At 59.6% G+C, this 26,207-nt stretch overlaps 8 protein-coding genes across 8 annotated transcripts; 5 read left to right on the forward strand and 3 right to left on the reverse strand.

Moving 5' to 3' along the window:
* Window positions 1-382: 382 nt before the first annotated feature.
* On the reverse strand, window positions 383-1,399 carry DCS_01124 (uncharacterized protein; the record flags this gene model as incomplete). Its single annotated transcript, XM_040798459.1, has 3 exons — window positions 383-805; window positions 1,111-1,120; window positions 1,245-1,399. The coding sequence occupies 3 exons, from the start codon at window positions 1,397-1,399 to the stop codon at window positions 383-385; spliced, it is 588 nt and encodes a 195-aa protein (XP_040659342.1).
* A 1,305-nt stretch (window positions 1,400-2,704) lies between these two features.
* On the forward strand, window positions 2,705-3,973 carry DCS_01125 (uncharacterized protein; the record flags this gene model as incomplete). The annotated part of the gene is made up of 4 exons (XM_040798460.1): window positions 2,705-2,745; window positions 2,859-2,877; window positions 2,959-3,442; window positions 3,510-3,973. 4 exons carry the CDS (start codon window positions 2,705-2,707, stop codon window positions 3,971-3,973), a joined length of 1,008 nt encoding a protein of 335 aa, XP_040659343.1.
* A 5,513-nt stretch (window positions 3,974-9,486) lies between these two features.
* On the forward strand, window positions 9,487-11,212 carry DCS_01126 (uncharacterized protein; the record flags this gene model as incomplete). The annotated part of the gene is made up of 2 exons (XM_040798461.1): window positions 9,487-9,603; window positions 9,752-11,212. 2 exons carry the CDS (start codon window positions 9,487-9,489, stop codon window positions 11,210-11,212), a joined length of 1,578 nt encoding a protein of 525 aa, XP_040659344.1.
* Window positions 11,213-11,681: 469 nt separating this feature from the next.
* DCS_01127 (uncharacterized protein) lies at window positions 11,682-12,859 on the reverse strand (the record flags this gene model as incomplete). The annotated part of the gene is made up of 3 exons (XM_040798462.1): window positions 11,682-11,968; window positions 12,045-12,355; window positions 12,435-12,859. The coding sequence occupies 3 exons, from the start codon at window positions 12,857-12,859 to the stop codon at window positions 11,682-11,684; spliced, it is 1,023 nt and encodes a 340-aa protein (XP_040659345.1).
* Window positions 12,860-13,319: 460 nt separating this feature from the next.
* Window positions 13,320-13,885, forward strand: DCS_01128 (uncharacterized protein; the record flags this gene model as incomplete). Its single annotated transcript, XM_040798463.1, has 4 exons — window positions 13,320-13,331; window positions 13,391-13,481; window positions 13,532-13,590; window positions 13,736-13,885. 4 exons carry the CDS (start codon window positions 13,320-13,322, stop codon window positions 13,883-13,885), a joined length of 312 nt encoding a protein of 103 aa, XP_040659346.1.
* A 157-nt stretch (window positions 13,886-14,042) lies between these two features.
* On the reverse strand, window positions 14,043-16,970 carry DCS_01129 (pre-mRNA splicing factor ATP-dependent RNA helicase prp16; the record flags this gene model as incomplete). Its single annotated transcript, XM_040798464.1, has 1 exon — window positions 14,043-16,970. The coding sequence occupies one exon, from the start codon at window positions 16,968-16,970 to the stop codon at window positions 14,043-14,045; it is 2,928 nt and encodes a 975-aa protein (XP_040659347.1).
* A 497-nt stretch (window positions 16,971-17,467) lies between these two features.
* DCS_01130 (uncharacterized protein) lies at window positions 17,468-19,164 on the forward strand (the record flags this gene model as incomplete). The annotated part of the gene is made up of 4 exons (XM_040798465.1): window positions 17,468-17,739; window positions 17,793-18,134; window positions 18,278-18,752; window positions 18,829-19,164. 4 exons carry the CDS (start codon window positions 17,468-17,470, stop codon window positions 19,162-19,164), a joined length of 1,425 nt encoding a protein of 474 aa, XP_040659348.1.
* A 4,673-nt stretch (window positions 19,165-23,837) lies between these two features.
* On the forward strand, window positions 23,838-24,752 carry DCS_01131 (uncharacterized protein; the record flags this gene model as incomplete). Its single annotated transcript, XM_040798466.1, has 1 exon — window positions 23,838-24,752. The coding sequence occupies one exon, from the start codon at window positions 23,838-23,840 to the stop codon at window positions 24,750-24,752; it is 915 nt and encodes a 304-aa protein (XP_040659349.1).
* Between the last annotated feature and the right edge of the window lie 1,455 nt (window positions 24,753-26,207).

A 26,207-nucleotide genomic window follows, 5' to 3' on the forward strand; every position in this document is an offset into this window, starting at 1 on the left:
ATTTTCAGGAAGGGGGGGCGGCATACTCGGTGGCCTTGACTCCATTGACATGACGTGGGGTGAATCGCATGCGGATGGGTGGAGGGGGGCATATGTCCGCAGCACTACATCGGTCCATATGCTATTACCTGTCTAGGCGAAAAGAACACAAGCGACGGCCAAGAGAATTGATAACGAAGATGGCGAAGATGACGACGCGACGGTCGGTCGGATAGATGGCTGGACGGGTTGATGGGTGATGGTGCCTAAGGGGAAGTGAAGACGGGAAACTGTTGGGCAGCAAGGCAGTGGAAGCGAGCCACCACCCAGGTGACAAAAGCTTTTTCCGATAGCTACCCGCTTCGTGTGTCCCCCCACCCCCTTCCCTCCGGGCCCCTCACGGCTACGCCTTTTCAATCTCCTCGGCTTCCATCGTGCTGGTAGGCTGCCTAAAGTGCACGTCATGGATGAGCTCGAGCGCGTCCGCATCTCCAGCCTTGTTCGTGACGGGATCCTGGTCGAGAGCGCGACGTTCGAGCGCCCTCATGCGGGCGGCGAGGTCGCTGATGTGAACATCTCCGCTCTCGGGACCCAGCTCGTGGAGAGCGGCGTCGAGGTTGTACAGATACTCCTTGTTGAGGCCGCTCGGGCCGCGGCTGGCGAGGATGTGCTCGGCGAGCTTCTGGGGGTCCTGTGGCCCGACGAACTGCTCGTTGTCGGGCGTTCCGATGTAGACGAGAGTCGTGAGGGGCGGTGAGCCGTCGGATGGGTGGAAGGGCGCGTAGTGGATGGAGTAGCCGTTGATTTCGCGAATGTCAAGGTACTGCTTGACCTCGGCCACATGCTGCGGCATGATGCGGTAGGCGACGCCCCAGACCTTTTGCGGGGCCGAGTCGTGGTGATCCGCAAGCCTTTCCCAGTACTCCCTCTCGATGAGGGTGACGACGCGGCCGGGGGCTTCGGGCGTACCCCTGTGGTCCTCGCTACACCGCGGGCATCAGCGGATGAGGCGAAATCTTGGATCGTTGATACTACCTGGCCTGGAGAGAATGTGAGCCGACTCGACAGCCGAGGAGGGGCACTGGGGGATGTGGAGAGGGGGGGGGGGGGGGGGGGGGGCGCATTGCGAACCTGCCAGAATCTCCGGACGAAGCCCGTCACCCAGCCTGGTACCCTCTTATCTGCGGGCGGCAAAAAGAAAGGTCAACTCGGTCGGTGGGTGAATCGGGGAGCAGACGATGAGGCGGACGCAGACGAGTACCTACCGAAATGCGGTGGCGGTTTCCATATCAGGCTCCTGAACGGCGAAATAAGCTGCTGCTTTCTCGTGACGATGGCCATGCTGAGCGAATGGAAAAATATATGCGTACCCGTATCCGTAGAGCCAGAATTCTGCGTTGTCCTCTGGTGAGAGGGACATGACGGAAGCAAAGAACGGCAAGTGGTGTCTAGCCCGACGAGGATTGGATGGGGATTTGATATCAGACCTTGCAAGCGAACAGGTGTTCGTGTAGAAGTAGGAGAGGAAAGGACGAGAGGAAATCTGTAGTGCGTACAGCAATCGGTTTGAGGATGGACGACGGTGAGTGCGACGAGAGAAGCGAGCGGCGAGTAATTGGCTGCTGTAAGTGAAGCTTGGCATGATCCGGCCAGACGAGGCAAGCGAGGTGCTACGTCAGTAGGAGCGCTCCTGTGTTCACGTTAGTACCCTACTGCTATTACAGCACACTGCTATTAATGCTCTACTCCGTACTCCGTGCCACCAATACTTGTGGACCTAACCGAGTTGCAAGTACTCCGTATTTGTACTCTGTATTAGTGCTAACTAGCAGTCAAATCCAGCGGCGGGTCGCCGACAACGCCCTCTATCTGGGGCATATGTGTGCTAAGCGAACGTGCTGTGGAGGACCTAACAATGTCCACTAGTAGCTTTAGGTAGGTGCCTGGCATTGGGGAATGCACTTGAAACAATAGGCGTGCAGTGGTAACGCAACCAACTAATCAAAAGACACAGGGGCACTGGCCATGGGCGAAGCACTGCATCATCACAGAATGTCGTCTTATCGTGATCTGGCAGGTTCGGCCAGAGCTCGTTTCGTCCTCCTCATGCCACACCACGACCATGAATGGCCATTCTCACAGGCTCTGCAAAATGCTGGAGCCACTGGAGCAAATGACTCTCGTACAAGCGCCGGTGTCTGGTTCTACCGCCTTTTTTAAGCGCTTGACGCCCAACGTACCCAGCCTGACCGAACCGCCAGCAACGGTGGCTGAGAGTTAGAGCAAACCGGCTGCTGGATGTTCCATCCTACTAATATCCGACTTTTCCTCACACGCTGCGCATCATCCTCGTGAGGTTCAAGCCATTCATGCCTCTCATCTATTTTCCGTGAATCCCGATCCAAGGCTAGGAGAAGCGCCGTGTGCGGATCGACGTCCGGGGGGGAGGGTCGTATTGTTGACACTCTGTTGTTGTTTGCGGCCACGACGTCAGTCCGTCCATCCGTCAGCAAGGCAAGCCCAGGACCAAAAGCTAGCACCTCTGCCCCGCGCTGCGGCTCTCTTGGCGGCAGCATCCCCGATCCAGTCGCTTCCACCACCTTTTCTCTTCCATCCTCCTCTTTTCGCGAGAGACCTTTTGTCGTACACTACCTCGTCTCGCGTCTCGTTCCTTCTCGAAAAGGGTGCTAGCAACGGGCGTCACCGTCTAGACGCCACCGTCGAGATGGCATACAACAGACCTTACGATCCGGATGCCCTGCCAAGGTAAACTCTTGCCCCTTGCCCATGATCCTCCCCTGTCGGAGAGTCGATTGACGGAAACGACGGATGACGACGGATGACGACGGATGGCTGACGACTGTTTGTTTGACCTTCAGATTTGCCGAGCCCGAGCCCGTACGTATTGACCGTCGCAGCAAGCCTCCGAGCACGCTATGAGATCAGTGAATTGACCCCAGCCTCGTGTGCTTTCAATAGAAGGGTGGCCAGGCTACTTCCCCGGCGAGCTCCAAACCGGCGGCTCAGCGATATGAATCCAAGCCGCCGCCGCCGGTGCCTCAGAACCAGCATCAGCAACACCAACAGCAGCAGCATCAGCAGCACCAACAGCAGCAGCATCAGCAACACCAACAGCAGCAGCATCAGCAGCACCAACAGCAGCAGCACCAACAGCACCAACAGCAGCAGCATCAGCAACACCAACAGCAGCAGCATCAGCAGCAACACCAACCACAGCACCCTCCTCCGCCTTCGCAGAAGAAGCCGTCATACTCCAAGCCGCCGTCCTTTTCGCACGGCTCGTCGCCATACGGCTCCGGTTCTCCGCCGCGTCCTCCCGCGCAGTCTCAGGGCGGCCACCCGCAGCAGCAGGGCTCCCGACCGCCGCTCTCGCCGGCGCTAGGCGGCAGTTCGGGCGCGGACCCGACCCTCCTGCCGCTCTTCCGAACGGTCGACAAGGACGGTACGTGGCTCAGCATGACGGCCTCGATGGCGATGGCGATGGCGATGGCGACTTACCTCGGGTCTAGGCACGGGTCAGCTCTCGGAAAGGGAGCTCTCGACTGCGCTCGTCAACGGCGACTGGACCGCCTTCGACATTCATACGGTCCGGATGATGATTCGCATGTTCGACTCGGATCGCAACGGCACCATCAACTTTGACGAGTTCTGCGGTCTCTGGTCCTTTCTCTCCTCCTGGCGCACCCTCTTCGACCGCTTCGACGTCGATCGCAGCGGCAACATCTCCATGACCGAGTTCTCGGACGCCCTCGTCGCTTTTCGCTACCGCCTCAGCCCCCAGTTCGTCGAGCTGCTCTTCCGCACCTACGACAAACGGCGCGAAGGCGTCATGAGCTTCGACCTCTTCGTTCAGAGTTGCATCTCCCTCAAGCGCATGACTGACATCTTCAAGAAGTACGACGCCGACCGGGACGGCTTCATCACCCTCAGCTTCGAGGACTTTTTGAGCGAGATTCTGAAGCAACTTCAGTAGCGGCATGGCATCGAGACCCCATGGCGTACCTGCATGTCATGGGCGAGCAGAGTTGGATGACAGGCCAGCTTCGGGCGGAGTCTCCTTTGCGAAGCGGCCGAGCCGTCGTTGGACCGGTGCCGGGATGCCTGCTTGCTCCTCGCTCGACTTCCGCCACGGTCCAGCGTTGGCCATCCAGCGCTGCAGATGTCGGCGCCTGCCTGCGGCGCGAATCATGGAGCGCTTCAGCCGAGGCATCTACGGCGCTAGGAAGGTCGGGGTTGGCGTGGCGGGCTGCGACGGAACCTGGCTGGATGAGAGATCCACGGTTGTATCTTGGGCGGCTAGGGCTCGGGCAAGGATGGCAGGATGGCATGTACGAAGAAGCTGCCGCCTCGCCTTTGCTTCCTTCCGTCATTGCGGTACAGGGGACACCTGCGTGACTTGGGCCATCGCGACGGTTGGGCGAGAGAGGTTGTGCGGAAAATGCGAACCGCAACCCATAATAGTACGTAATCTCAGATTCGGCCAAGGTTGCGCCCAGCGTTCGCCGGACACAAATCTATCAAGCAATGACTAGAACAAGGCGACGCATCAGTCGTCCCGTGCGCAAGGGGCGGTGAAGTGGTGAAGTCAAGAATCGGACGGGGACGGAACGTCATGGATGAGCCTGGTGGTGCCTCGGCCAGGGCGGCGATGGACGCGGAATCTGAACGGCCAGGCTTCCGGATCTCACATCGCCGCACCCGGGAACGGCTTGGAAGGTGATGATGGTTGATGGTGATAGGCACGACAGTGCACGGTACGTAGGTGGCCTGGTGACCGCCACTCACGATGGCGCAGGTGACGCAGGCAAAACCTCGTGAGTAGTCGGGGACCGTCGCGGGGATCCATGGTCACCGGCTCCACGCAGCTCGCAGGCAGGGTTTAACAGGGAACAGTGAGGAATGGCATGGCCTAGTGACCGCTTGGTAGCTTTGGGATTTTACTAGCCACTGCCTAGATGAAGGGAGAAATTGACGAAGTGGTGTCGTGATGCAAACACCTGCTACTCGTCCACGTACGACTATTGATATTACCGCTACGGAGGTAGTTTATTGGCTTGTCCCTACTCCGTACACGGCTGCTTGGTTTAGTACGCAGCAGTGCTGCATGTTGGATAATACTTGGAATACCTGCTAGAGAGCTGTCAGTACTTGCTACGTTCGGACCTTGACAGTGGCTACCAGTAATCACGCATGGAGCCGAAGCAAGCACGCTTGTCGCAAGCTCACAACAAATAGAGGTCTGTGCCATATTACCAAAGAACCAAGGCAACGTATCAATGCATGAGCACAGTGCATACTTGTAGGATGCAGGCTGGCGGGGAGCTGTCATGTGCTCTGCACATGATGATGATTCTGGGCTTACCTTGAGCTCATGTCTCGCTCGCTACTGGTACCTGCTGTATTACTTGATCGCCTACTGTACTTCTAATGCAGCGCTTGATGCTAGTACCGAACCACTTTGCAGCGAGGGCGATGTCATGTCTCCTACTGGCTTTGCCATCTGCAGCCCTCAACGTAAGTACGTCCATGCGGCGAGAGGGCGCGTGTTCACATGGTGCAAGCTCACGATGACGTGCGGCGATGTCGGTCGGCTAGCTTGACGCACACGACTGCCCCGACTCTGCGTGTTCAAGCTAGGATCCGAATGGCAAGTAGCTGAGCAAGCAGGCTCGACAGTAGGCTTGTTGGAGCTCCGTCATGCGGGCTGGAGCTTCGGGGAGGAGGGTGGGAGGGCGGCAGGGGGAGAAGGAGAATTGGCCGCGTCGCTTGGTGCGCTTGGCGACGCCGTCTGACACGTAGTTGCTACGAAACAGTCGGAGGGAGTTGACATTTTTGTGCTGTCGCGGACGCTCAGGCGGGCCGGAAATGCTCTAGTTAATGGTAGAATAATTACAGGACGATTGTTGCGTGTAATACTTGCTGGTACTCGACGCGACGCTACGTCAGTACTGTTCTACGTGCACTTTGTACGTACTTACAAGCAAGCAATGCTCGTTTGCAAGTACAGTGCTTTCAAGTCGAGAGTTTGGAGGTACCTAGGAACCTAGTACTGAGGTACGTACTTACTTGCTACAGCCGAGGCACCCAAGAGCGTAAAGGGAGCAATAATACCTGGAGACAAATGTTAAATTATTACAGTACAGTACTCTGTACGGAGTACTTGTACGGTGTACGGACACCAAAGTGCTAGGCACAGCACAGTAATAATACTTGTTGGAACCAACCTACCTTCAGCTGGGTTGGGCCCCGTGTGGCGGTTGAGTCCGGACGGGGTCGGACACGCCGCGCGGGGCTACGATGAGGCTGAGGCAGAGACAGAAACAGAAGCAGCTTGCCGTTGCCGTTGCCGTTGCTTCCCCTCGCCTTCCCTGCGAGCGCAAGTTGATGCGAGAACTGGCAAGCGCCGGCCGGTCATGCTGGCGAATTCCTGCTGTTTATTCGCTTGCATTGACGTCACCGTCTCTCACTCCTTCCTTGGATTGGGCCTCGGGGCGACGACTACTTGGAAGACCCTTCGTTCACTTGGAAGGAGGGAACGCCCGATCTCAAAGTAAGTACCTGTGCGTCCTCTAATACTCCGTACAGTACTCCGTACATGCGCTGTTCAATGCGCCTGGAGGCCCCACACAACCCACACCAACTCCAACAGGCGAAAGAGTGATCAAGTAGGTGTGCAAGTAGGTACCGCCACTTGTACTGTGCAGCAGGAGCAAGGCAAGTAGTAAGTGAAAATGGCCGTGAACCAACATGCAATGGCATGTATTCCCCTACAGAAAAGTACTTGGAGACGACGCGTGGTCAGCAGTCCGAGTACGTGCGAGCACATGTACCATGCCAGTACTACCGAGCTACGAGTACGCCAAGTACTCCGTACGGAGCACTCCGTACTTGCCTGCAGACTGCAAGTACTAGCAAGTACTAGTACGAGAGGCACTCGGGATACCCCCAAATACCCACCCAACCATGCCGCTGGCCGCTCATGCGATGGACGTGGACGGACGACAATCTTGCCATCTTCTCTGCCCCCTCGCCCCTCGCCACTCGCCTTCCACACTTGAACTGGAATCTTGCTTCCCCCTCGCCGGGCCAGCAACCAACGAGGCTGCCGGCTGGAGCTAGAGCTCGCAAGCTCCTCCGGCCTAATGCACACTTATTCCTGCCCTCCGGATCCTCTGGGAGCTCCCCATGCCGGCGGCACTGCGGGCGAAGCTCTCGAGCAGCCGACGCCCGACGCAGCAGAGGACTCTAGCTTCCCCAGGCAACCACGTGGCCCCAGGTGGCCGGCCGGCCGGTCGGTCATGGCCGCCGACTTCCAAGACAGAAAGAAGGCCACGGATGGCGAGCCCGAGTCCGTGTGCGAACTTGAGCCTGCATGAGGGACGTGCTCCAGCCCAAGACGTCTCGTCCTCCGCTCTGGCCACTCGGCTGCTTCCAACGTCGACTGCTTCTTCAATGCTGCGGAGCGCTGGCGCCTCCCCTGCGAGGTGAACTCGGCCGATGCTTGGAGCTTGGAAGCGGGTGCCTAGAGCCTCGAGCCTCGAGCCTGGAACTTCAAACGGCAGCCTCGAGCTCGGAGCCTGGCCTGGCCGGAGGCGTGGAGGCGCAAGGAGCCGGCTAGCTCGAGTGCGATTTGCTCGCCTACGAAACTCTTATTGCTACGGTGCCCATTCGAAATCGCCGTGCGGTACGGAGTACGGCAAGTACTTGCAGCGCTCCGTGCGGTGCATGCAGTCTTGCTCGCGCACTACTATACTTACTTTGCATGTACTGTACGACGAGTACGTACTGCAAGTACAGACACATCCGTGGGCTGAAAGCTTGTGGTGGGGACCTCAGCAGGTTAGCTCGTTCGCTCGCTCGTTCGTTCGCTCGTCCGCCCAGGAGCTTCATCCCCGAGCTTCCCATTGGCCCTCGGACTCGGCCATCCTTCAGCTTCCATGGCGAGTGCTTGCTCCCTGCCTGGTCCAGGTCGAAGAGGAGAGTGTGAAATGAACGAGGAGGATGGGTCATGTACATCACCGGTCCGGACATGCCTGACCAACAAAAACTCGTCGTCGCCGACACCGAAGCGCCCGCATCTCGCGACGTTGGCTGACGGGCCTAGCAGTGCTTACAAGAGCAGTGCTGGTACTTGCTCGATACCCTCGGCGGCGGCGCCAGTTTCCAGCAGTCTTCACCCGCGCATGGCATGCTCAATCCGGCGTCTCATCCATCCCCCTCCCCACCAGCTTGGTACTTACCTGCCTCGCAACGACGTCTGGCAATCTGTACTTGCTTGCGAGTACGGGTACGAGCTTGCCTCTAGCCTATAGTACCTAGCTCCGTTGCGACTGATGGGTTGACCACCTACTATTATTATTACCTTTGCCTCTGTTTCGCTCGCATTCTTCTCCAGCTCCCCCCCCCCTCTCTCCTCTCCTCACTCCTCCACCCCCCCCCCCCTCCCCCTCCTGTCCTTATACTTTGCGGTGCTGTGCTGTACGGTTCGCGCGTGCTCGGTTGCTCTCCCGTATTGCCCTGCTGGAGCTCTCATGTCTCCCGCACATATACACATATCCCGACCCCAACCCCGATTCCTACCACATCCCCTGTCCCTCGTCCGTATCGTATCGTGAGAACCTATCGCAGCGCAGCGCAGAGCTGCAGCTTGCACCTACACCCACCCATCCACCCACGACGACGACAAATACAGCTGCAAGTACAGCTACAAATACGCCCGCGCATACACCTACATATACACCTACACCCGCAGTACCGATACGGTGCCTTGCCGCTCCTCGTCTCCGGCCGCTCCGTCCTTCCAGCCGCCCATCGTCACTCGTCTGATTCATGTTCCTCCTCCCCCCAGCCTGCACCGATAGTCTCGCGTTGCTGGCAGGCAGCCGTATCAAAGGCCGCCTCGTTTGCACGGGTGCCTTGAAGACCCGGATGGCAACGGACGAGTAGTGACACTGCCCCCATCTCGTCCTACCCTCGAGACGGCTTTTCACTTTTACACTTTGCATCTGCACCGACCTGGCCCGGTTCTGCCACGCCTACTCGTACTCTTAAAGAACTCATCCTCCAACTCATACCTCCGAATGGGCTCTGGTTGCTCGTCGAAGGATACACATCGCATACGCTGACACCGCGCGACACCTCCGCTCCTCCCGGATCCTGATGCTAGGAATCGTCTATCGTCTATACAGCATCACCCTCGTCAACCGTAGCTCTTGACCCCTCCACCTCCTTCACCTCCCCCCCCTTCAGCCTTTACTTCCGTATTGCACGTCCTCGTCACCTCGATCTCATCGATAGAATCCCCCTTCTCCGTTGGCCTGTCAAGTATACAATCCCTCGGCGTCGTTGACGCATGGCCAACCGAAGCCAATCTGCCGATTCCGATCCTCCAATTGACCGACTGCGCTACTCGACCGGAGCATTCCCGCCCTCGAGCTCCCCCCCCCCCGCCTTCGCTGACCTACCGCTGCGCATGGTGGGGTCAAGATGCCGCCTCGTTCGTCCTTGACCTCTTCCTTCTCCCTCAACGACTCCAGCAACAACGAAGTCGTCTGCCCTCTGAGTAATCGGGATGGCTCCAGCTGTCGCAAACGATGCATCGGCGTACGCACCCCCCTCCCCCTCCTCGTTTCGTCAGGTTCCGCTTCCCTCTCCGGCAAACGACACGGGTCGGACCGTCGGCTGCATCTGCTTGCTTCTTCCTGCGTTGCGATGCCTGGCCACCAGCAGGCGCTGACCGTCTTCCCTCTAGGAGAAGCGATATCGCTCCATGCAGGAGCATATCCGCCGCGCGCACCCGCTGCATTACATCTCCAAGCTTCCCGCCACCGAGGAGAGCTTTCTCCTCATGATCAAGACGGCCCCTCAGGAGCGTCCCAATGGTGGCCAGCCGTCATCATCGGCCGCGCCAGGCATGTTCGACCAATCCCCCGCCGTCCCGTGCGACGCTGACGATGGACGCCCGCCCGCAGGCTTGCGTGACGGGAGCAACAGCTACTATCGCGACGGCGCGAGCAATCCTGGAACGCCCCGCCATGGAGACGAGTTCACCGCCGGCGGTGGCTCCATCATGGGCACCGCGAGGGCCGCCGCCGCTCTGGCCCAGCTTCACAACGTGAAGTCGGAGAGGGACGTGAACATGGACGGCGTACGTGACGCCCCCGCCGGCCCGCCCTCCACCAGGGGCCTTGGCCGCTCCTCTCCCCTCCAACCGCACGACGTGCTGACATGCGGCCGTCGCCATCTACAGGGCTACACCTCCGACGTCGATGGACGGCGCCTCCCGCGGAGCTCCATCGAACTGCCTCCCCTGAACCTCCCCCACAAGGGCATTACGAGCGCCCCCTACCCGCCTCCGGGGCAGCGCGAAAACCTGCCGTCGATCATGGCCGAATCGCCGCCCGGACGCTCGTCCACGCTCCCTCCTCTCCAGCGATCCGTCGGACCCAACAGGCCTCGGAAGCAGTCGGTGACGAAGCGAGGGCGGGAGGGCCACCACAAGAAGAAGAACTCGCGAGGATCCGCCGCCGACTGGCTGCGCCGCATCCAGAACGAGGACCGGATGAGGCTGGCGGTGAGCGACCGCAAGGCCGCCTCGGCCGAGCCGTCGGCCGACTACGGGAAGCGCTGGGAGGACCTCATCGACGCCGCCGACCAAGCTGCCTCGGCGGCTGGAGACGTGGATGAAGACCGAACGCCGGTAAGAGAGCACTCCCATCGCCTGGCGCGTGCGCGAGGTTCGCCTCGTAGGAGGCAGCGCGCTGACGGCGGCGTCGCCACGCAGATGCCCCGATCGCCCATTTCCATCCATCAGGCGTCGTTGCCGCCCCTTCACCACCACCACCACCAGCCCGGCAACTACCAGGCGTCGCCCCTGCAGCAGGCCCTGACGCCGCCGTCGTACAACCAGGACGGCGCCGACCCCTTCCCGTCGGTCGAGAGCGGCGAGAGCGGCGAGAACTTCCACATGGGCCCGCGCGGATTGTCCGACTCGTCGCCGAGCTTCACCTCTTCGCAGCACATCCACATATACTGCGCCGCGTGCCACGGCGTCTCGCAGCTCAAAGGCTCGTACGCGTGCACCGAGTGCATCTGCGGCCTGTGCTCGGCCTGCGTCGAGATTCTCATGGCGGAGCAGGGGGCACGAAGGAAGTGCCCTCGCTGTGCGACCATCGGCGGCCGGTTCAAGCCCTTTCAGCTTGAGATTCGATGACGCACTCACTTACCTTCTATTGTATCTATTTCCCCCCTTTCATTTCCTTGTAGAATGGCTTTGCTGGTGTTGGACATCTGGATGCCCAACGGAACTCGCGGCGTTTCAGCACTAATATGGACGGTCAGGATGAATGGGACGATGGAGTTCGGAGTACGGGGTGCAACGATTGTTTTCTACTTTTTCTTCCTCCTCGGCGCCCTACGGTGCCGATTTGGCTTCGCATGAAGTATGGGTATCCCTACTGTGGCCGTGGCTTGGAATATTCGTGTTGTCATGTACAAACTAAGCTATACATGGCCGAGGGGCCGTTGCCGAATTCAAACGCTACGTAATTCCCAACATTTCCATGCAAACCCGCCCTTGCTGGTGGGGGGAGGGGGGGAGGAGGAGGAGAAGTATCAAATCAAACATGCCAACGCCGATGCGCCTAGGCAGCTTGCCAAAGGGACATAGACACAGAGGCAGGCTAAAACCTCCTGGTAGCCTTTTCCTTTTCCTGCTTGAGCAACAGTATGTCTCGGACTGCCGCCCGTTGGTTGCGACTACCGCCAAGCTTGGGTCCCTTGAGGACATCGGAGGCGGGCTGCTGGCGGGAGGCTGGTTGTACGACCCGCTTTCTCTGCCGACGCTGGGCCATTTCGTCGTAGTATTGCTGACGGAATTGTTCGGCCATGCGATCGTCGGCAGACATGTCATCGCCCGGGGCGGTGGATTGTGTCGCAGACTGCGTCGGGGTGACGTCGTACACGTCGACTGCCACGAGGGAGGGGACGTTGCGTTAGCGCGAGAAGTAGAGCATACTCTCAAGAAAAAAGTGGCGAGCACGTACGTCTGTTTTCGTGAAGGAACTGGTCGACGAGCTGGTCGCGCTTCATATCTTCGCTGGTGCGCCTGTTGCGGGGGCGGCGCGGCTTTGTCGAGGGGTCGCCGATGCGACGCGGCCTGTCGGAGCTTTCGCTGCGCTCGGATCGAACTGGCACATCGACCTCGAGAAGCCTGCCGTGCTTGGTCGGCTGGGAAGTTGTCGTCGTCGTCGTCGTCGTCATCGATATTGGTGGTTGGGGGGAGGTAGCCTCGGCGGCGGCGGAGGGGTCACCGGCTCGGTGGCGGCTCGAGAGGCGGGATTCTACGTACTCTGCCCTGGGAATAGTCAGCGCAGGGCGGCGCGAGAGGGGGTACGGGACTGGACGGATCGGTCGTCGAGGAGCACGGCACATACATGTGCTTCGCGTTGAGAGAGGCCACGAGGCCTGTTTGGGGCGTGAAGCGCTTGCTGATACCCCCGAGGATGACGTGGCCTCTGTCCTCGGGGTCTACATCGAGATCGTTGTCGCCGTGGGTGCGGTTCGCACCATCATGGCCACCGTTGTCGGGGAAGGCCTTGCGAGGACGGAAGAGGCGACCGCGACGGGCGTTGCGCAATTGGACGGCGGCGAGGGCGACGGCTGAGGATCCGTCATCTTTATCGTCGTCCTTGCCGTCGTCCTGACCATCATCCTTCACGTGCGAGCTCGCAAGGGTGAGCAAGTCGTCGTCGTTGCTGTTGTCATAGGTTGTCGTTCGCTGACGGTAGCCAGCCTTGCGCTTCTTGCTGGTGCGGAAGCGGACGATGGCTTCCGAGCCGTCGGGCGCAGAGATTTCCATGGCCGCCGGGTATGGGTGTGTTCCTGTGACTGCCTGTACTGCCAGCGCTGCCAGGCGAGGGCGAGGCCATGCGAATGGAGGGGGCGGAAGATGAGGGGAGAAGGTGGAAGTTGAGGTCCGGCAGCGCGCTCGTTGACTGATGGGGTTCGGCTCGGGTTCGGGTGGTGGGGAATGTTTGTTCCATCGCCGACCGGTGACGCAGCCAAGCCAGGGCAGGCAATAGCGACCGACGGCACTTGCTCGCCCCGGGGTATGCGGTAATTACGGGGCAGGCACAGTGCCGAGCAGGGAAGTCAGGGAAGTGGTTGGCACCTTCCCGCACCCGGCCCAAGGAGAGCATTGCCCACCTACTCCGCACAGCTAGCCAGTAAGCCCTCAAGGCGGCAGCTAGCTGGTGGGCGGTGGGTGGTTGCCGTCTGCTCAACCATCCTCCATATCATCCCTAGAGTTATCCATAATCATGGCTCAACGAGTAGGTATACTGTTGAACACCCCTGGATATCCGACGCCATGACTGACGTATTTTGGCAGCTCTACTTTGTCGCTCACGGTGGTGTCGTTCAAGGTGCGCCCTGCACCATGCCTCCTCCATCTCTCGGAGCCGCTGACACTTGGTTTCCTTGTATGCAGGCGTCGGCTTCCGGTAGGCACATTCATAACCTTTGCCCGTAGATGGATCCCAGGATAGGCCCCGCCGCGGCCGCGTGCATCGTTCTGACGCTCGAGAAAGAGTATTTACGAGGCAAAAGGCCCGAGAGTGTGGTATCACGGGTTGGTGCAGAAACACGACCGACAACAAAGCACGTCTTTCCTCGCCTCGCCCCCTCTGCATGTGGTGCTCGAGCTTGCCCAGAGCTTGGCCGCTGACCGCTGCAGGTCGAGGGAGAGGCCCAAGGCGAAGACGAGGCGCTCGCTCGATTCTTCAAGCATGTTGACAACGGGCCGTCTCATGCCACCGTTGTTCGGCTTACCAAGGAGCATCGGGACCTTGTCGAGGGAGAGGCCGACTTCAGCGTCCGCCATTGATTCATTCTACTTCAAACTGCAGGCCATACCTTGCTTCAAAAATCTCAACCGAAGCCCAGCCGAAAGCGGCTTCGCATTCTTGACCACCCACCCCCCCCCCCCTCGCGTCCGTGGCCTGAAGCTGCCCAGAGACCCTTTCAACAACCGACCATCTGGTTCAGAACCCCCGTCCCCGTCGCTTGGCGATCGGCTTCTTCACTGCCCCCTGCGTGACAAATTTCTTGCCCTCGGAACTCGTCTTGGCCGTTTTATTCATGGCTCGTTCCTCCTCGGCCCGCTTGCGCTCCTCCTCGCGACGCTTGTCCTCGGCCATCTTCGCCTCAATCTCCATGCGGCGGTTGAATTCCGTCTCCGTCACACGCTTCTCCCTCGCCGAGTACCCCTTTTCCTTGACAGAGTAAAAGACGCCGCCGAGATCGGCGAGCCAGTGTGGGTCCACGGCCGTGACGGTCGAGACGTACACCTTGGACGTCAGGATGAGCTCGTGGTAGACGACGTAGTCGGGCGGGTGGCCGGCGTAGAGCGCGCTCGTCGGGTGCAGCTGCACCGCCACGTTCGTCCGGAGGTTGATGTACTCGCCCGACCCCTTGTGCTTGGCCGCCTGGTGGTAGTAGCCGGAGCAGATGCAGCGCCGGATCACGTCCCAGTCGATGCCGCAGCTCCGCAGCTCCATTTTCTGCATCTTGACAATGTCCAGAAGCTGCTCTCGGATCTCCTTCGCTCGCCGGAGGGACTTGGCGTGGAGGAAGTGCTTGATGCACCAGCCGTCCGAGTATCCGTTCGCCCGCCAGGCCTGGTAGACTTGCAGGTACGTCAGGTGGTCCGACTCGTGCACCCAGAACTTCTCCCGCTGCGCGTCCGCCTCGTCCTGCCGCTCCTTGGGCCGGTAGAAGACGTTGGGCACCGAGAGCATCGAGACGATCGTCATCATCTCCTCGCTGCAGCCGTGTTCCTCCGCCGTGATGAGGATCTTGGCGAGCGAGGGGTCCATCGGGAACGCGCTCATCTTTCGGCCGAGCTCCGTCAGCTCGCCGAGGTTGTCGAGCGCGCCCAGCGCCCAGAGGTCGAACATGGACGTCGAGATGGTGTCCTGGGGCGGCGGGTCCATGAAGTCAAAGTCGAGCAGGTCCTTGACGCCGAGCGACTTGAGCATGAGCACCGTGTTCGAGAGGTTCGTCCGCTGGATCTCGGGGATGGTCTGGAGGTAGAGCTCCTCCTTGAACGCCTTCTCCGTGTACAGCCGGAAGGCCTTGCCCGGGCCCGTTCGCCCGGCCCGCCCGGACCGCTGCGACCCGTTCGCCTGCGAGATGGGCGTCACCTGAAGCGTGTCCATGCCCATCTTGGGGTTGTAGACCTTCATCTTGGAGTAGCCGGCGTCGACGACGTACTTGATGCCGTCGACCGTCAAGCTCGTCTCGGCAATGTTGGTCGCCACGATGCACTTGCGCACCCCCGGCGCCGCCCGGTCGAAGATTTTGGCCTGGAGATCGGCCGGCATCTGGCTGTAGATGGGCAGGATGCTGAGTTCGGGCGGGTCGTTGAGCGCGTCGAGCCGCTTCTGCACGAGCTCGCACGTGATCTCGATGTCCTCCTGACCCGTCATGAAGACGAGAATGTCGCCGGCATCCATCGACACGTGGATGGCCAGCACCTGCTGCACCGCTTGGTCGACGTAGTCCTCGACCGGCGACCTGTGAAACATGACGTCGACGGGGAAGGTCCTTCCGGGGATCGTGAACTCGGGCGCGCCGCCGAAGAAGTCGGAGAAGCGCTTCGCGTTCATCGTCGCCGACGTGACGATGAGCTTGATGTCGCGCCGCCTCTGGAGAATCTTCTTGAAGAGTCCCATGAGGATGTCGGTGTTCAGCGCCCGCTCATGCGCTTCGTCCATGATGATGCACGAGTACCGGCCGAGGTCCGGTTCGTTGAGCGACTCCCGCAGCAGGACGCCGTCCGTCATGTACTTGATGACCGTCTCCTTGCTCGTGCAGTCCTCGAAGCGGATCGCGTAACCGACGGTGCTGCCGAGCCTGACCTCCATCTCCTCGGCCACCCGCTTCGCCACGCTCATGGCCGCCACGCGTCGAGGTTGCGTGCAGCCGATCATGCCGCCCCGTCCGTAGCCGTCTTCGTGAAGGAACTGGGTCAGCTGCGTTGTCTTGCCCGAGCCCGTCTCGCCCACCACGATGATCACTTGGTTCTCTCGGATGACGCGAAGCAGCTCCTCGCGGACGGCAAACGCCGGGAGGTACTCGCGCTGCTCGCGAAGCGTCTTGCTCTGGCTGAAATCGCTCGCCCCTTCCGCCTTCTTCATGTGCTCGCTGAACTTGTTGCCTTTCCGCTCCGACTTGAGCCCGTCCTCCTCGCCCGGAACCGGCAGCGCGCTGTCCCCGTCCTCGTCCTTGGCGCCCATGATGTTGCCGAGCGTCGTGCCGGCGATGCTCGTCGCCTGCTGCGCCTGCCGCTGCCGCTCCCGCTGCTGACGGGCTTCCTTGACCACCCTGCTCCCCTTTCTGCTGAAGACGGCCATGTCGCTCTGGTAGTCTCTCACGGCCGGAACCGGCTCGAGCTGCTTCGTGAAGATGGTGCGCCCGTCCAGGAAGGGGGGCCGCAGGTCGTGGACGAGGAGATGGATGCGAGACGCCTCCTCGTCGTCAAAGTCGGATGCCATATCCCTGCGCTGCGCGACGCCGGACACGAGCATCCGGTTCGTCTCCCATGCGTCGTTTTCCTTCCTCCGCTGCTCCTGCCTCGCATCGTATCGGCTCGACATCTTCTCCGCCTTCGCCTTTTCCTCATGCGCGTTTTCGAACGACGAGATTTCGTACGAGGAGAAAGGGTTGTGGGCGTCGTCGCCAAACGTGTGGCCGCCGAACTCGTCACCTCCGTACCAGTCCCGATCGAGTACCAGCGCATCATGGTCCGTCGGTTCCGCCTCCTTCGGCTCTCCCGAAGGCGTTGGGGGGTATTGGGACCGGGATCGAGGCGTCGATCCTCGAGACTCGCCCGGTTTTCTTTGCGTCCATGCAGGCTCCAACCTTCGCCGCTTGGGGTTGTAGCCGTTGGCGTCTCTGTCACCGGCCATGATGGATTCGTGTCGATGTCGACGCGGCGCGAGCTCCGTGACGAGGCTGGGCTGATGCCTCCCCACGATCACTGTCTGCCGTCGTCAAGCTTGACCAAGGTTGAGCGCGGTAGATTACTGGACAGCGACATACGTGTAGGCGTACATGGGAGTTGTGTGGCGGAAAGTGTTCAAAGTATGCTGTACATACGTATGCGCGTGCAAGTTTGCCAATGTAAGTACGGTGCTCTGTACGGTATTTAGTTGTAGGTGTACGCCATCACGCAAGTACATTATGGAGCACGACGATGATGCCACTGAAAGGGGGACAGACCGGAACATGTGCACCCAAGTTTTTCCGGTGACTGGCTTGGTTGGTGACGCTAAAGGTGTGGTGTGCCTTATCGATAAACCCCACTACGCGAAATTTTTGGGTCGTGCCGCCGCCATACGACGTCGAGCATGACCTTGGCGGTGGAAGATTTGGATTGTCACCCAAACACAGCCGACCCAACACAATGTCCATGATCACTGCGGCGCAATGGGTTCCTCGGGGCTTCGCGGCCCCGTTTCCCAAAAGGTACACTCTGGATGAGGAGGAGTATGGAAGGATAGCGGAGCTGGCCAAGCTCAAGCTGGGCGACGCCGAGGAGGAACTGCAGAATGCACAAAAGGACGGACAGGACCTGGATGAGGATGAGGACGACGATGAAGACGACGATGAGGATGAGGCGGAAGACAAGATGCACGTGGAGAAGGATACATCGAATAACAAGGCTAGGTGGGTGGCGTTTGCGTCCGCATTTACGGATGACGAATTGATCTCTGACCGCCCCTACGCAGCGTCGACGATGACGATCTCAAAGAGTACGATCTGGACCACTACGATGACGATGACGACGACGAGCGACAATCCGGAGGCCAGAGCATGAGCATGTTTGGATCCACGAAATCTCTCGCCTACTACGAGTCGAACAACGATGACCCTTACATCACGCTCAAGGGCGACGATGCCGACGACGAGGACCGAGAAGATCTTCAAATATTGGCGACGGACAACCTCATCTTGTCAGCCAAGGTCGAGGATGAGATGGCGCACCTCGAGGTGTACGTGTACGAGGATGACGGCGACAACCTCTACGTCCACCACGACATCATGCTCCCGGCGATCCCGCTCAGCCTCGAGTGGCTCGACACGGTCAACAACGCCAACGGGCCGGGAAGCTACGTCGCCGTGGGAACGATGGATCCGGACATTGAAATCTGGGACCTCGATACCATGGACTGCATGTACCCAAACGCCATTCTCGGGCCCGGCGCAAGCGCAGGCGCGGACGAGAAGAAGCTGAAGAAGAGGAAAAAGAGCAAGAAGGCTCACTCGGAGTATCACGTCGACGCCGTCCTCTCGCTGGCGGCCAACCGGAAGCATCGCAACCTGCTGGCCTCGGCCTCGGCCGACAAGACGATCAAGCTCTGGGACGTCAACACGGCCAAGTGCGCCAAGTCGTACTCGTACCACACCGACAAGGTGTGCTCCTTGGCCTGGCACGCGACGGAACCGACGGTGCTGCTGAGCGGGAGCTACGACCGGACGATTGTCGTGGCCGACATGAGGGCGCCGGACGCAAAGGTGCCGAGATGGGGCGTCGAGAGCGACGTGGAGAACGTGCGATGGGATCCGCACGACAGCAACTACTTCTTCGCGTCGACGGAGAACGGCGCGATTCACTACCACGACATCCGAAAGGCGCCGGCGAAGCCGGAGTCGACCAAGTCTGTGTGGACGTTGCAGGCGCACGACGAGTCCGTCTCGTCCTTTGACATCAACAGCATCGTGCCCGGCTACATGGCGACGGGATCGACGGACAGGACGGTCAAGCTATGGAACATCACGCCGACGGGGCCGTCGATGGTTGTGGCGCGCAACCTCGACGTCGGCAAGGTGTTTGCGACGACGTTTGCGCCGGACGCCGAGGTCGCCTTCCGGCTGGCCGTCGCCGGCAGCTCGGGAAGCATGCACGTGTGGGATACGAGCACGAACCCCGGCGTCCGGGCCGCCTTTGCGCAAAAGGTCCCGGCGCTCAAGGAGGAGGCGGCCGAGGATCGGCTGATCGGTGTCGAGGACGACGACAGCAGCTCGAGCGACGAGGAGGAGGAGGAGGGTCAGGGTCAGGGCCAGGGACAGGAGGACGGGGAGTCGATGGATGAAGATTAAGGGGTAGGCAGGGTCCTGCGTGTGGGAATTTCCTTTGCGTAGCTGCACTGCTCATGGACGGGTGACGGTCATCACGAACCGCTTGAAGCACATGACTACTCGGCATTCAGTATTTCGTCGCTTGTCAAGGAATTTGGCTACGGATTGGCTATGGATACAGCCCCCTGCCCCCTGCCCCCTGCTCCCTGCTTCCTGTTTCCTGTTCCCCGTTCCGCGTTCCCCGTCCCCGTCCGCCGACCCCTGCTCATAACTGCCGGCATGGCAGGGCTGGGGAGGCAGTGCTCTCACAAGCCTGCTACCCTGGCAGCTAGGGACGAAAGGACAAAGGGACGCAGAGGGGAAGAGACGGGGCTCCGGTCTGGAGGGTGAAACGGTTCGGCTGGGGGTTGCTTCCACTGGCGGATGCGGCGGAGGATCAGCCGAGGCAGGGCCAGGTGTGACGACGTTCATTCCGCCGGGTCACGTAGAGTAGGTGCATGAATGTGGCTCAAGTTCGAGCACACCTACCGCCTAGCTCCGTACCCGGCCACGGTGCTCTCCGCAAGACCTGGCGGGCGGCCAATGAGCCGGAACGATGCCGGAACGATGATTATCTTGTGCCAAGGACTCGAACATGAAGGTTTCATCCCACAAGAAGAAACACGGGACTGGAACATGAAAGGAAAGCTATCGTCTCTCCGCAAATTTGGAGAGCTTGGTTCACGGTTTCGGCTTGGTCTTCCGGGATAACTCGGCACAAGTACATAGTAGGACATGTGCACTTATTGCATTGCAAGGTACGGAGTACATGTATACTCCGCAAGATACTGTACACACAGGTACAACTACATATACTCCGTAATTACTTGCGACTCCGTACAAGATACATGTGCATGCCTGCTACAACTTACGTGTGAGCATACCTGCTGCTTCGTACAGTACAAGATACATGTATTTCTCGTAACACGTGTAATAAAGTATAACATGTGTAAAATGCCCAACGTGTAAAGTGTATATCTGCACTATTAATACTGCTGACGTATGTGTCGGTGTGTCATGGACGATGGCATGTGTAAATGCGCATGTACAGTACATGTTCGCCCCAACGTCCACATGCAAACATACTGTACCCGAGTACATTCACGACACACACTCTTGCAAATAGTTCGCGATGGACTGTGACAGGACTGGGTGCACAACGGTCCATCAGTGGACTAGGCCTGCTCCGGGATCGCCGCGCAGACTCATCCACCGTCGTCGTCGAAGCATTGTCGAAGTATGGGAAGGGGGAGGCTGTGGCCCGCTTGAATCGATTGGGGCAAGGCTTGGGCAAGGTATCCGACGCCACAGAACGCCTGAAACAAACGGGAACTAAGGATGTAGAGGCAAGCCGTATCTGAACTACGATTTAGCGTGCATCTGCGCTTGTACAGGTACATGTGCGTGTGCCGGTGCAGCACTCGCCAGCATGCGGTGACACTACAGGTGTCAAGTACTGTACAGGAACGAGCGCTCCGTGCAGTACTAGCATACACCTCCATGTGCCATGGCTAACGGTGCCTCTTGGCCGACTTTAGCTTGCCATGCGATGCACCGCGATCCGCCGGCTCCATGTGAAATAGGGGCGGCAAGGCAAGGCAAGGAGACAAGCGACGCTCGGTCTGCGTTTGGTCCTCTGCGACAGGGCCTGGCCAGCAGCTGGGCTAAGGGCTCATCAGGTGGATGGATTCCTTCCTTGCTTCTTTTCATCGTCGTCTTCATCTTCGTCGTATTCTTCGTCTTATTGTTCTTCGTCCTCTCCTCCCTTTCCACCGAGACTGTTTCGTGGCGGCGGTACAGAGGCTGGCGATGGAAACGTGTCCGACGTGAAGCGGGGACGAACGGGCAACGGATCCGCGGCGGGACGAGGATGGCATCTCGGCGAATGCGTGTGATTATGACGACAGCGAGCGCACGTCGCGTGGCTTGCCCGACGCTGCGCTGGCTCGCGGCAAGCAAATGTTACACCTCCCTCCACAACCGGTAGATGCAGCACACGTACTTACATGTACAGGTACGAGCGAGCGCCTTGACGCATCTGTCCTTGCATGTGTGCATGCATGCATGTGTCTGTGAGTGCAGGCGAGCGCATGCTAGAATGAGTTGCCGCGGCCCCGGCATAGCGTACGTTCGTGTGTGGTGTGCGGCAGTACGGAGTACAAATGTCCAGATATTTGTTCTCCGTGAGGGAGGGGACAATGGCGAGCTGGGACGGGGCCGGGGCCCGAAGCCTGGCGCCACTGAGGCCACGAGTACGAAGGGCTCCGCACGGCGCGGCCGAGTCGTTGGATTGGTCCAAGAGACAGGACGAATGTCGAATCGGGCGAACCAGCTTGGAGCGAAGGCTGGTACGTCGTTGTCGGCAGCCAAGATACGTCGGTTACCGTGTTGGAAGTCGTCGACCGTCTTGGTGCGCAAGGCAACGCGGCCAAGTCCAACCCAAGGAGGCAACAAGGCACTCACTCGTGTGATGTGATTTCGCCTCTCTCACCTGCAGGGCAGCAAACAAAAAATCCCTTCCACGGCCGTTTCAGATCCTCCGTCAACCTCTGCAAGGGACGTGCGTGGAAAAGAAAAAAAAGGGGTCCTGCAGGACTTCTGACGGATTGGTACCTGCTTGCTTGGTTGGTGGCGAATCGGCCTTGTCCGTCACGCGGCGCCATTGGTCGTTGGCCGTCGTTTCCACGTTTCGCCATTCGAGCTTGGGCGGCTACCATTCGCAGCCAGCGAGGCAGGAAGAACGGAGCGACCAGTGCCCTGGACGGACGAGCCGCTGAGCGGGCCCCGTGATTGGCAGAAGCCAAAGGCCGTTCGCCCATACGGCCCCGCTCTTTGGGTTTTGGCGCCTTCCATCGCTGGATAGGTACCGCTAGGTAGCGAGACTAGTGCCCAAGGTTCCCCGCCAGGAGAAGCGCCCAAGCTTCTCAGGGGGGGCTGGGGTGGACCGCGGGGAACCGCCGGGCAGGAAGGAGGAAGGAGCAGGAAAGCTCCGCCGGCAACGTCAGGTCGATCTGCACTCGTACGGATAGGTAGATAGATTCGCGTCTAGTACTGCACGAGTACAGAGACATGTACATGCCCGGGCAAGTGCATGAACAGGTACGAGTACGTGTTCACTGCCCCTCGTACTGGTACATGCGGTCCGTACGAACGCACTTAATCGTGCTCGTACTTGTACACTTCTACTTCCTCGTTCATGTACCGTACAAGTGCAGTACAAGTGCAGTACAAGTGCAGTACAAGTGCAGTACATGTACGGCGTATGTACGGAGTACGTGGTGCAGAACTAGGGGGCCCCGACGGTGGGATACAGCGGAGGCGACCATTGGGGAGTCGAGGCCTGCCGTCGAGGCGAACGAAGCGCCCGCGCGAACGCACGCACCGCGGTACCGAGGAAGGATGAAGTAGAGAGGAGGGAGAGATGGAGAAGAGTCAGACGCAGGTGCAGGGCGGTTGTGGAGCCTTGTGCTGTGAGCAGCCAGACGTGCTCCGTACAGTGCAGTGCTGTACTGCCTTCCGTAGGCTCCCTCTTGCGTGACCCCCCCCTCCCTCAGACCCTCACCTTGACGCCCTCCTTTCCGTCTCCACCACCGGCTCGCTCGTACGCATGCCCGTTCGCTCGCGGCCGATCGGCAGGATATCTTTTACAGCTGCCCCCCTCCTCGTTCCCTTTTCTCTCTTTCGACAACAGTTCGACCTGTTTTCGTTCCTCGTCACCGACACGCTCCCTTTCAAGAAGAGGCCGACTTGATTTTCGATTCTTTCCCATCCGCGTCAGCTGCGCTCACGTCCGCTTCCCTTCCCTCGCCTTCTCGTCCTCGGCGACCTTGGGCTCACGTCACGTCGGGTTCTCATTCCAACCCGACTCGACCCAACCCGTTCCCCTTGGCCTGTGCAGTTTGTCGACGACGTGTATAACTTTTTTCGATTCATTCGACAGAATTCTCGTTGGGCGCCGCCAGCGGATCGCACCATCGCCCGTTTGACCATTTTCAGCCGTCTTGTCACGGCTCTTCAGACTCATCTGACCTGACCGCCTTGGTACTCGTTCTGTTCAGTTCCCGTTCTTTCCGAACCTTCCTTTCGACGACTACGTCGAGCGTACAAACTTCCTATTTCACCCTCAGGCAATCTGACAGCCGGCAAGCCCGTCCGTCCGACTTCTGATCTGATCTGATCTGGCCGACCATCCACCAGCTCAGCTCAGCTGCCTGTTCCATTCTTCTTCTCTGCCATTCCTCGGCCCGCCCCTGCTTGCAGTGCCGTGGTTTTATCCCGACACGCACTCGACCCTTGACCCGCCTTTTCTACCGCTTCTCCCCATCGTCACCTTCCCGCTTCGGCCTACGGCATCGTCCTTGACCACCAAGACCGTCAGCAACAGGCTCCGTCCGCACCCTTTCCCGCTCGGCAGGCCCTCCTGCGTTGCCTCCTTGGCGAATATCACAAGGCAGTCCGACCGGACTGACTGTTTGTTCACCTGCTCTCCTGCCGGTCCGTGACCCGCACGTTGCCCCCCCCTCGCCGTGGCCCAAGCCAGTGAAGCGAGGTCAAGTGCGACGACGGATCTCTTGAGCATAGATCTGCTCAAGGCCAACGACCAAAAGCCATCCTCTTTCCCCCTTTCTTTCTCTCTCCCGCACAAATCCGGCAAAATGTCGACGTCACTCTCCCGTGCCTTCACGACACGCCGCTTCCGGTTGAGCAATGAATCGGCCGACGGCACCAAATCGCCGCGACGAAGCGCCAGCACTACCGCTAAATCAAGCATCCCCCGTCACAAGATCTCGGCCCCTGTCGAGCTCATCCACACAACCAACATGCTCTCGTACAACGCACCCGACCTTCCGCGGGCCTCGCGCAGCAACTCGACCGACACGGTCAGCTCGCAGTCGGACGAGGATGCTGCCTACATCTTTGGCACCTCGACGGCAGCCTCGACGCCTCCGACGAGCCCCGAGCCCTCCCCGCGCGAGCGTGCCTTGTCTCCGCCGCAGCCGAACCACCTGACGACGTACTTCAAGACGTCGGAGAAGGCGGTGCCGAGAATGCAGGCACCGCCGCCTGCCATTCCCGCCCGATCGGCATCCCACACCAAGAAAAGCTCCATCGAATCCGTCACTCGCTCGCGCTCGCTCTCGCGTGCCGGCAGGAACTCGGAGCACTCCCTCCCCGCCAGGTCCATCTCCTCTCGGCCCCCTTCCACCGCCACCCGCTCCTCGTCGGCTTCTCGCACCTCGGCTTCTCGCTCGCAGAAGCAGACGGTCGTCTTGCCGCCCCTGCCCGCCATGGCACCCGCAGTCTTGGCCTCGGCCCCTGCGACGACCCAGCAGCAGCCGACGGCCGGGGATGCCGATGCCTTTGACCTCGAGCTGGCCAAGGTCACGAAGCTGACCGTCGACAACGGCGGCGCTCGCCTGAACATCATCGATGAGGAGGAGCAGTATCTCGTCTCGCGCGGCTTGGTCAAGGTCAGCGCGGATGATTACCTCGGTGATATCTTGGGCCTCACCCAGTCATTCTTTCCTGATCTCAACCGCGCCCTTCCGCCAGCCCCCGTGTGGATCTGAAGTCTCTCCTTCGCCACGGGGATCCTCTTCTTTCGGTTGTATATATTGCTCCCGAGTCTTCTTTCTTTCACTCTCTCCTTTCTCTCGCTCGCCCCTCGGTCACTCTTTCCCTGGGGCGACGGATATGGCTGGCCACGCTTATCGACCCATTTGATTTGGCCTAGGGTTTGGTGTGGACAAAAATGGTCGCATCGGACCATGTAGGAGGATAGGCCAGCTTTCCTACCGCCGGATCGGTGCCGGCCGAAGCCGCGCACACGCCGGCTGCCGGGGCATTCTCGATGAGGAACCTCTGGCTGGTTGCTCGACGAGCAAAGCATTGATGCACGTTACGGCTGATGTATGTTGTTATGATGTGGATATTTGAGCGCTTGATGGCTATGAATGACAGTACAGTATGTACACAACACGCATTGCCTCCGCCGTGTCCATGTTGCCATGTCGATGACTCCACGCGACTTTGATGTGAACACGCTTGACCCTTGCATGGTCCATGAATGACTTGACCCGAATTGACATGAGCGAGCGAGAACTACTTGCTGAGCGGGCGGCCGACGACATGACCTCCGTTTGTCGCGTCCTTTAGCGGCATGGAGCGTTGTCGAGCTGAGCCGAACATGGACGAAGCCAGATTCCTCGGCGAATTACTCCGGCGTTCCGTACCTGCCTCCACAAGTCGCAAATAAATGCAGCATCCGAGTTCCTCGCTCATGCCCACCATCTCGTCATCTGCAACGTGACGTCTCTGCCTGACGCTCATGCATCACCTTCGCACGTGGCCGAGACGATGACCAAGGTCCAGCACTTGCTTTGCCTAGCATCTCTTCTGGATACGGCGCCCTTCAGAGTTCGGCACTCCCCTCTCTGACCACTGACTGGCGGCCACGAAAGCAACGCCGGTGATATCAGGCCCCAGCTTCTACCAGTCGGACATGGGCTCTGTCGGTGTCCCCTGGTCGTTCACTGTCCACTGCCACTGCCCACTGGTCAAGGGTCAGGGGTTGGCTGCATAATCTCGGCAGGTGGCCGGTCTGACGGTCCCAGCTCAATACATCACATTGCCGATACGCACATACATGTACGCACTCGTCCGTTCACGCAGCATGGAACGGCAACGGTCGTATGATTCGAGTGCGTGAGCGGACGAGGGGAAACGTTGCTGACTGCTCGCTCTTCATTCGCTAACTTTGACCTGCTGGTATCAGTCAGAGTCGGACGGACGAATCGGCCCTGAGGTGAGATATGCTCTGGCGGGTGCATTGCAAAGCATAACTTGGGAGCCTAGGGGTATTCGTCTGGCATTTCATGGAGGAAAGCACTAATGAGCCTCAAGCTATGGATTCGCATGCAGGCTCGACTCAGCTGCTGGTTGCAAAATCTCACGCATGCGTCGTGCATCGATGCCATTTTCTTCGTCCTCGCCCTTCCACATACTGCCTGATCTGCCGGTTGACT

This window comes from Drechmeria coniospora, chromosome 01 (assembly GCF_001625195.1).
Source record: "Drechmeria coniospora strain ARSEF 6962 chromosome 01, whole genome shotgun sequence".
NCBI classification, from domain to species: domain Eukaryota; kingdom Fungi; phylum Ascomycota; class Sordariomycetes; order Hypocreales; family Ophiocordycipitaceae; genus Drechmeria; species Drechmeria coniospora.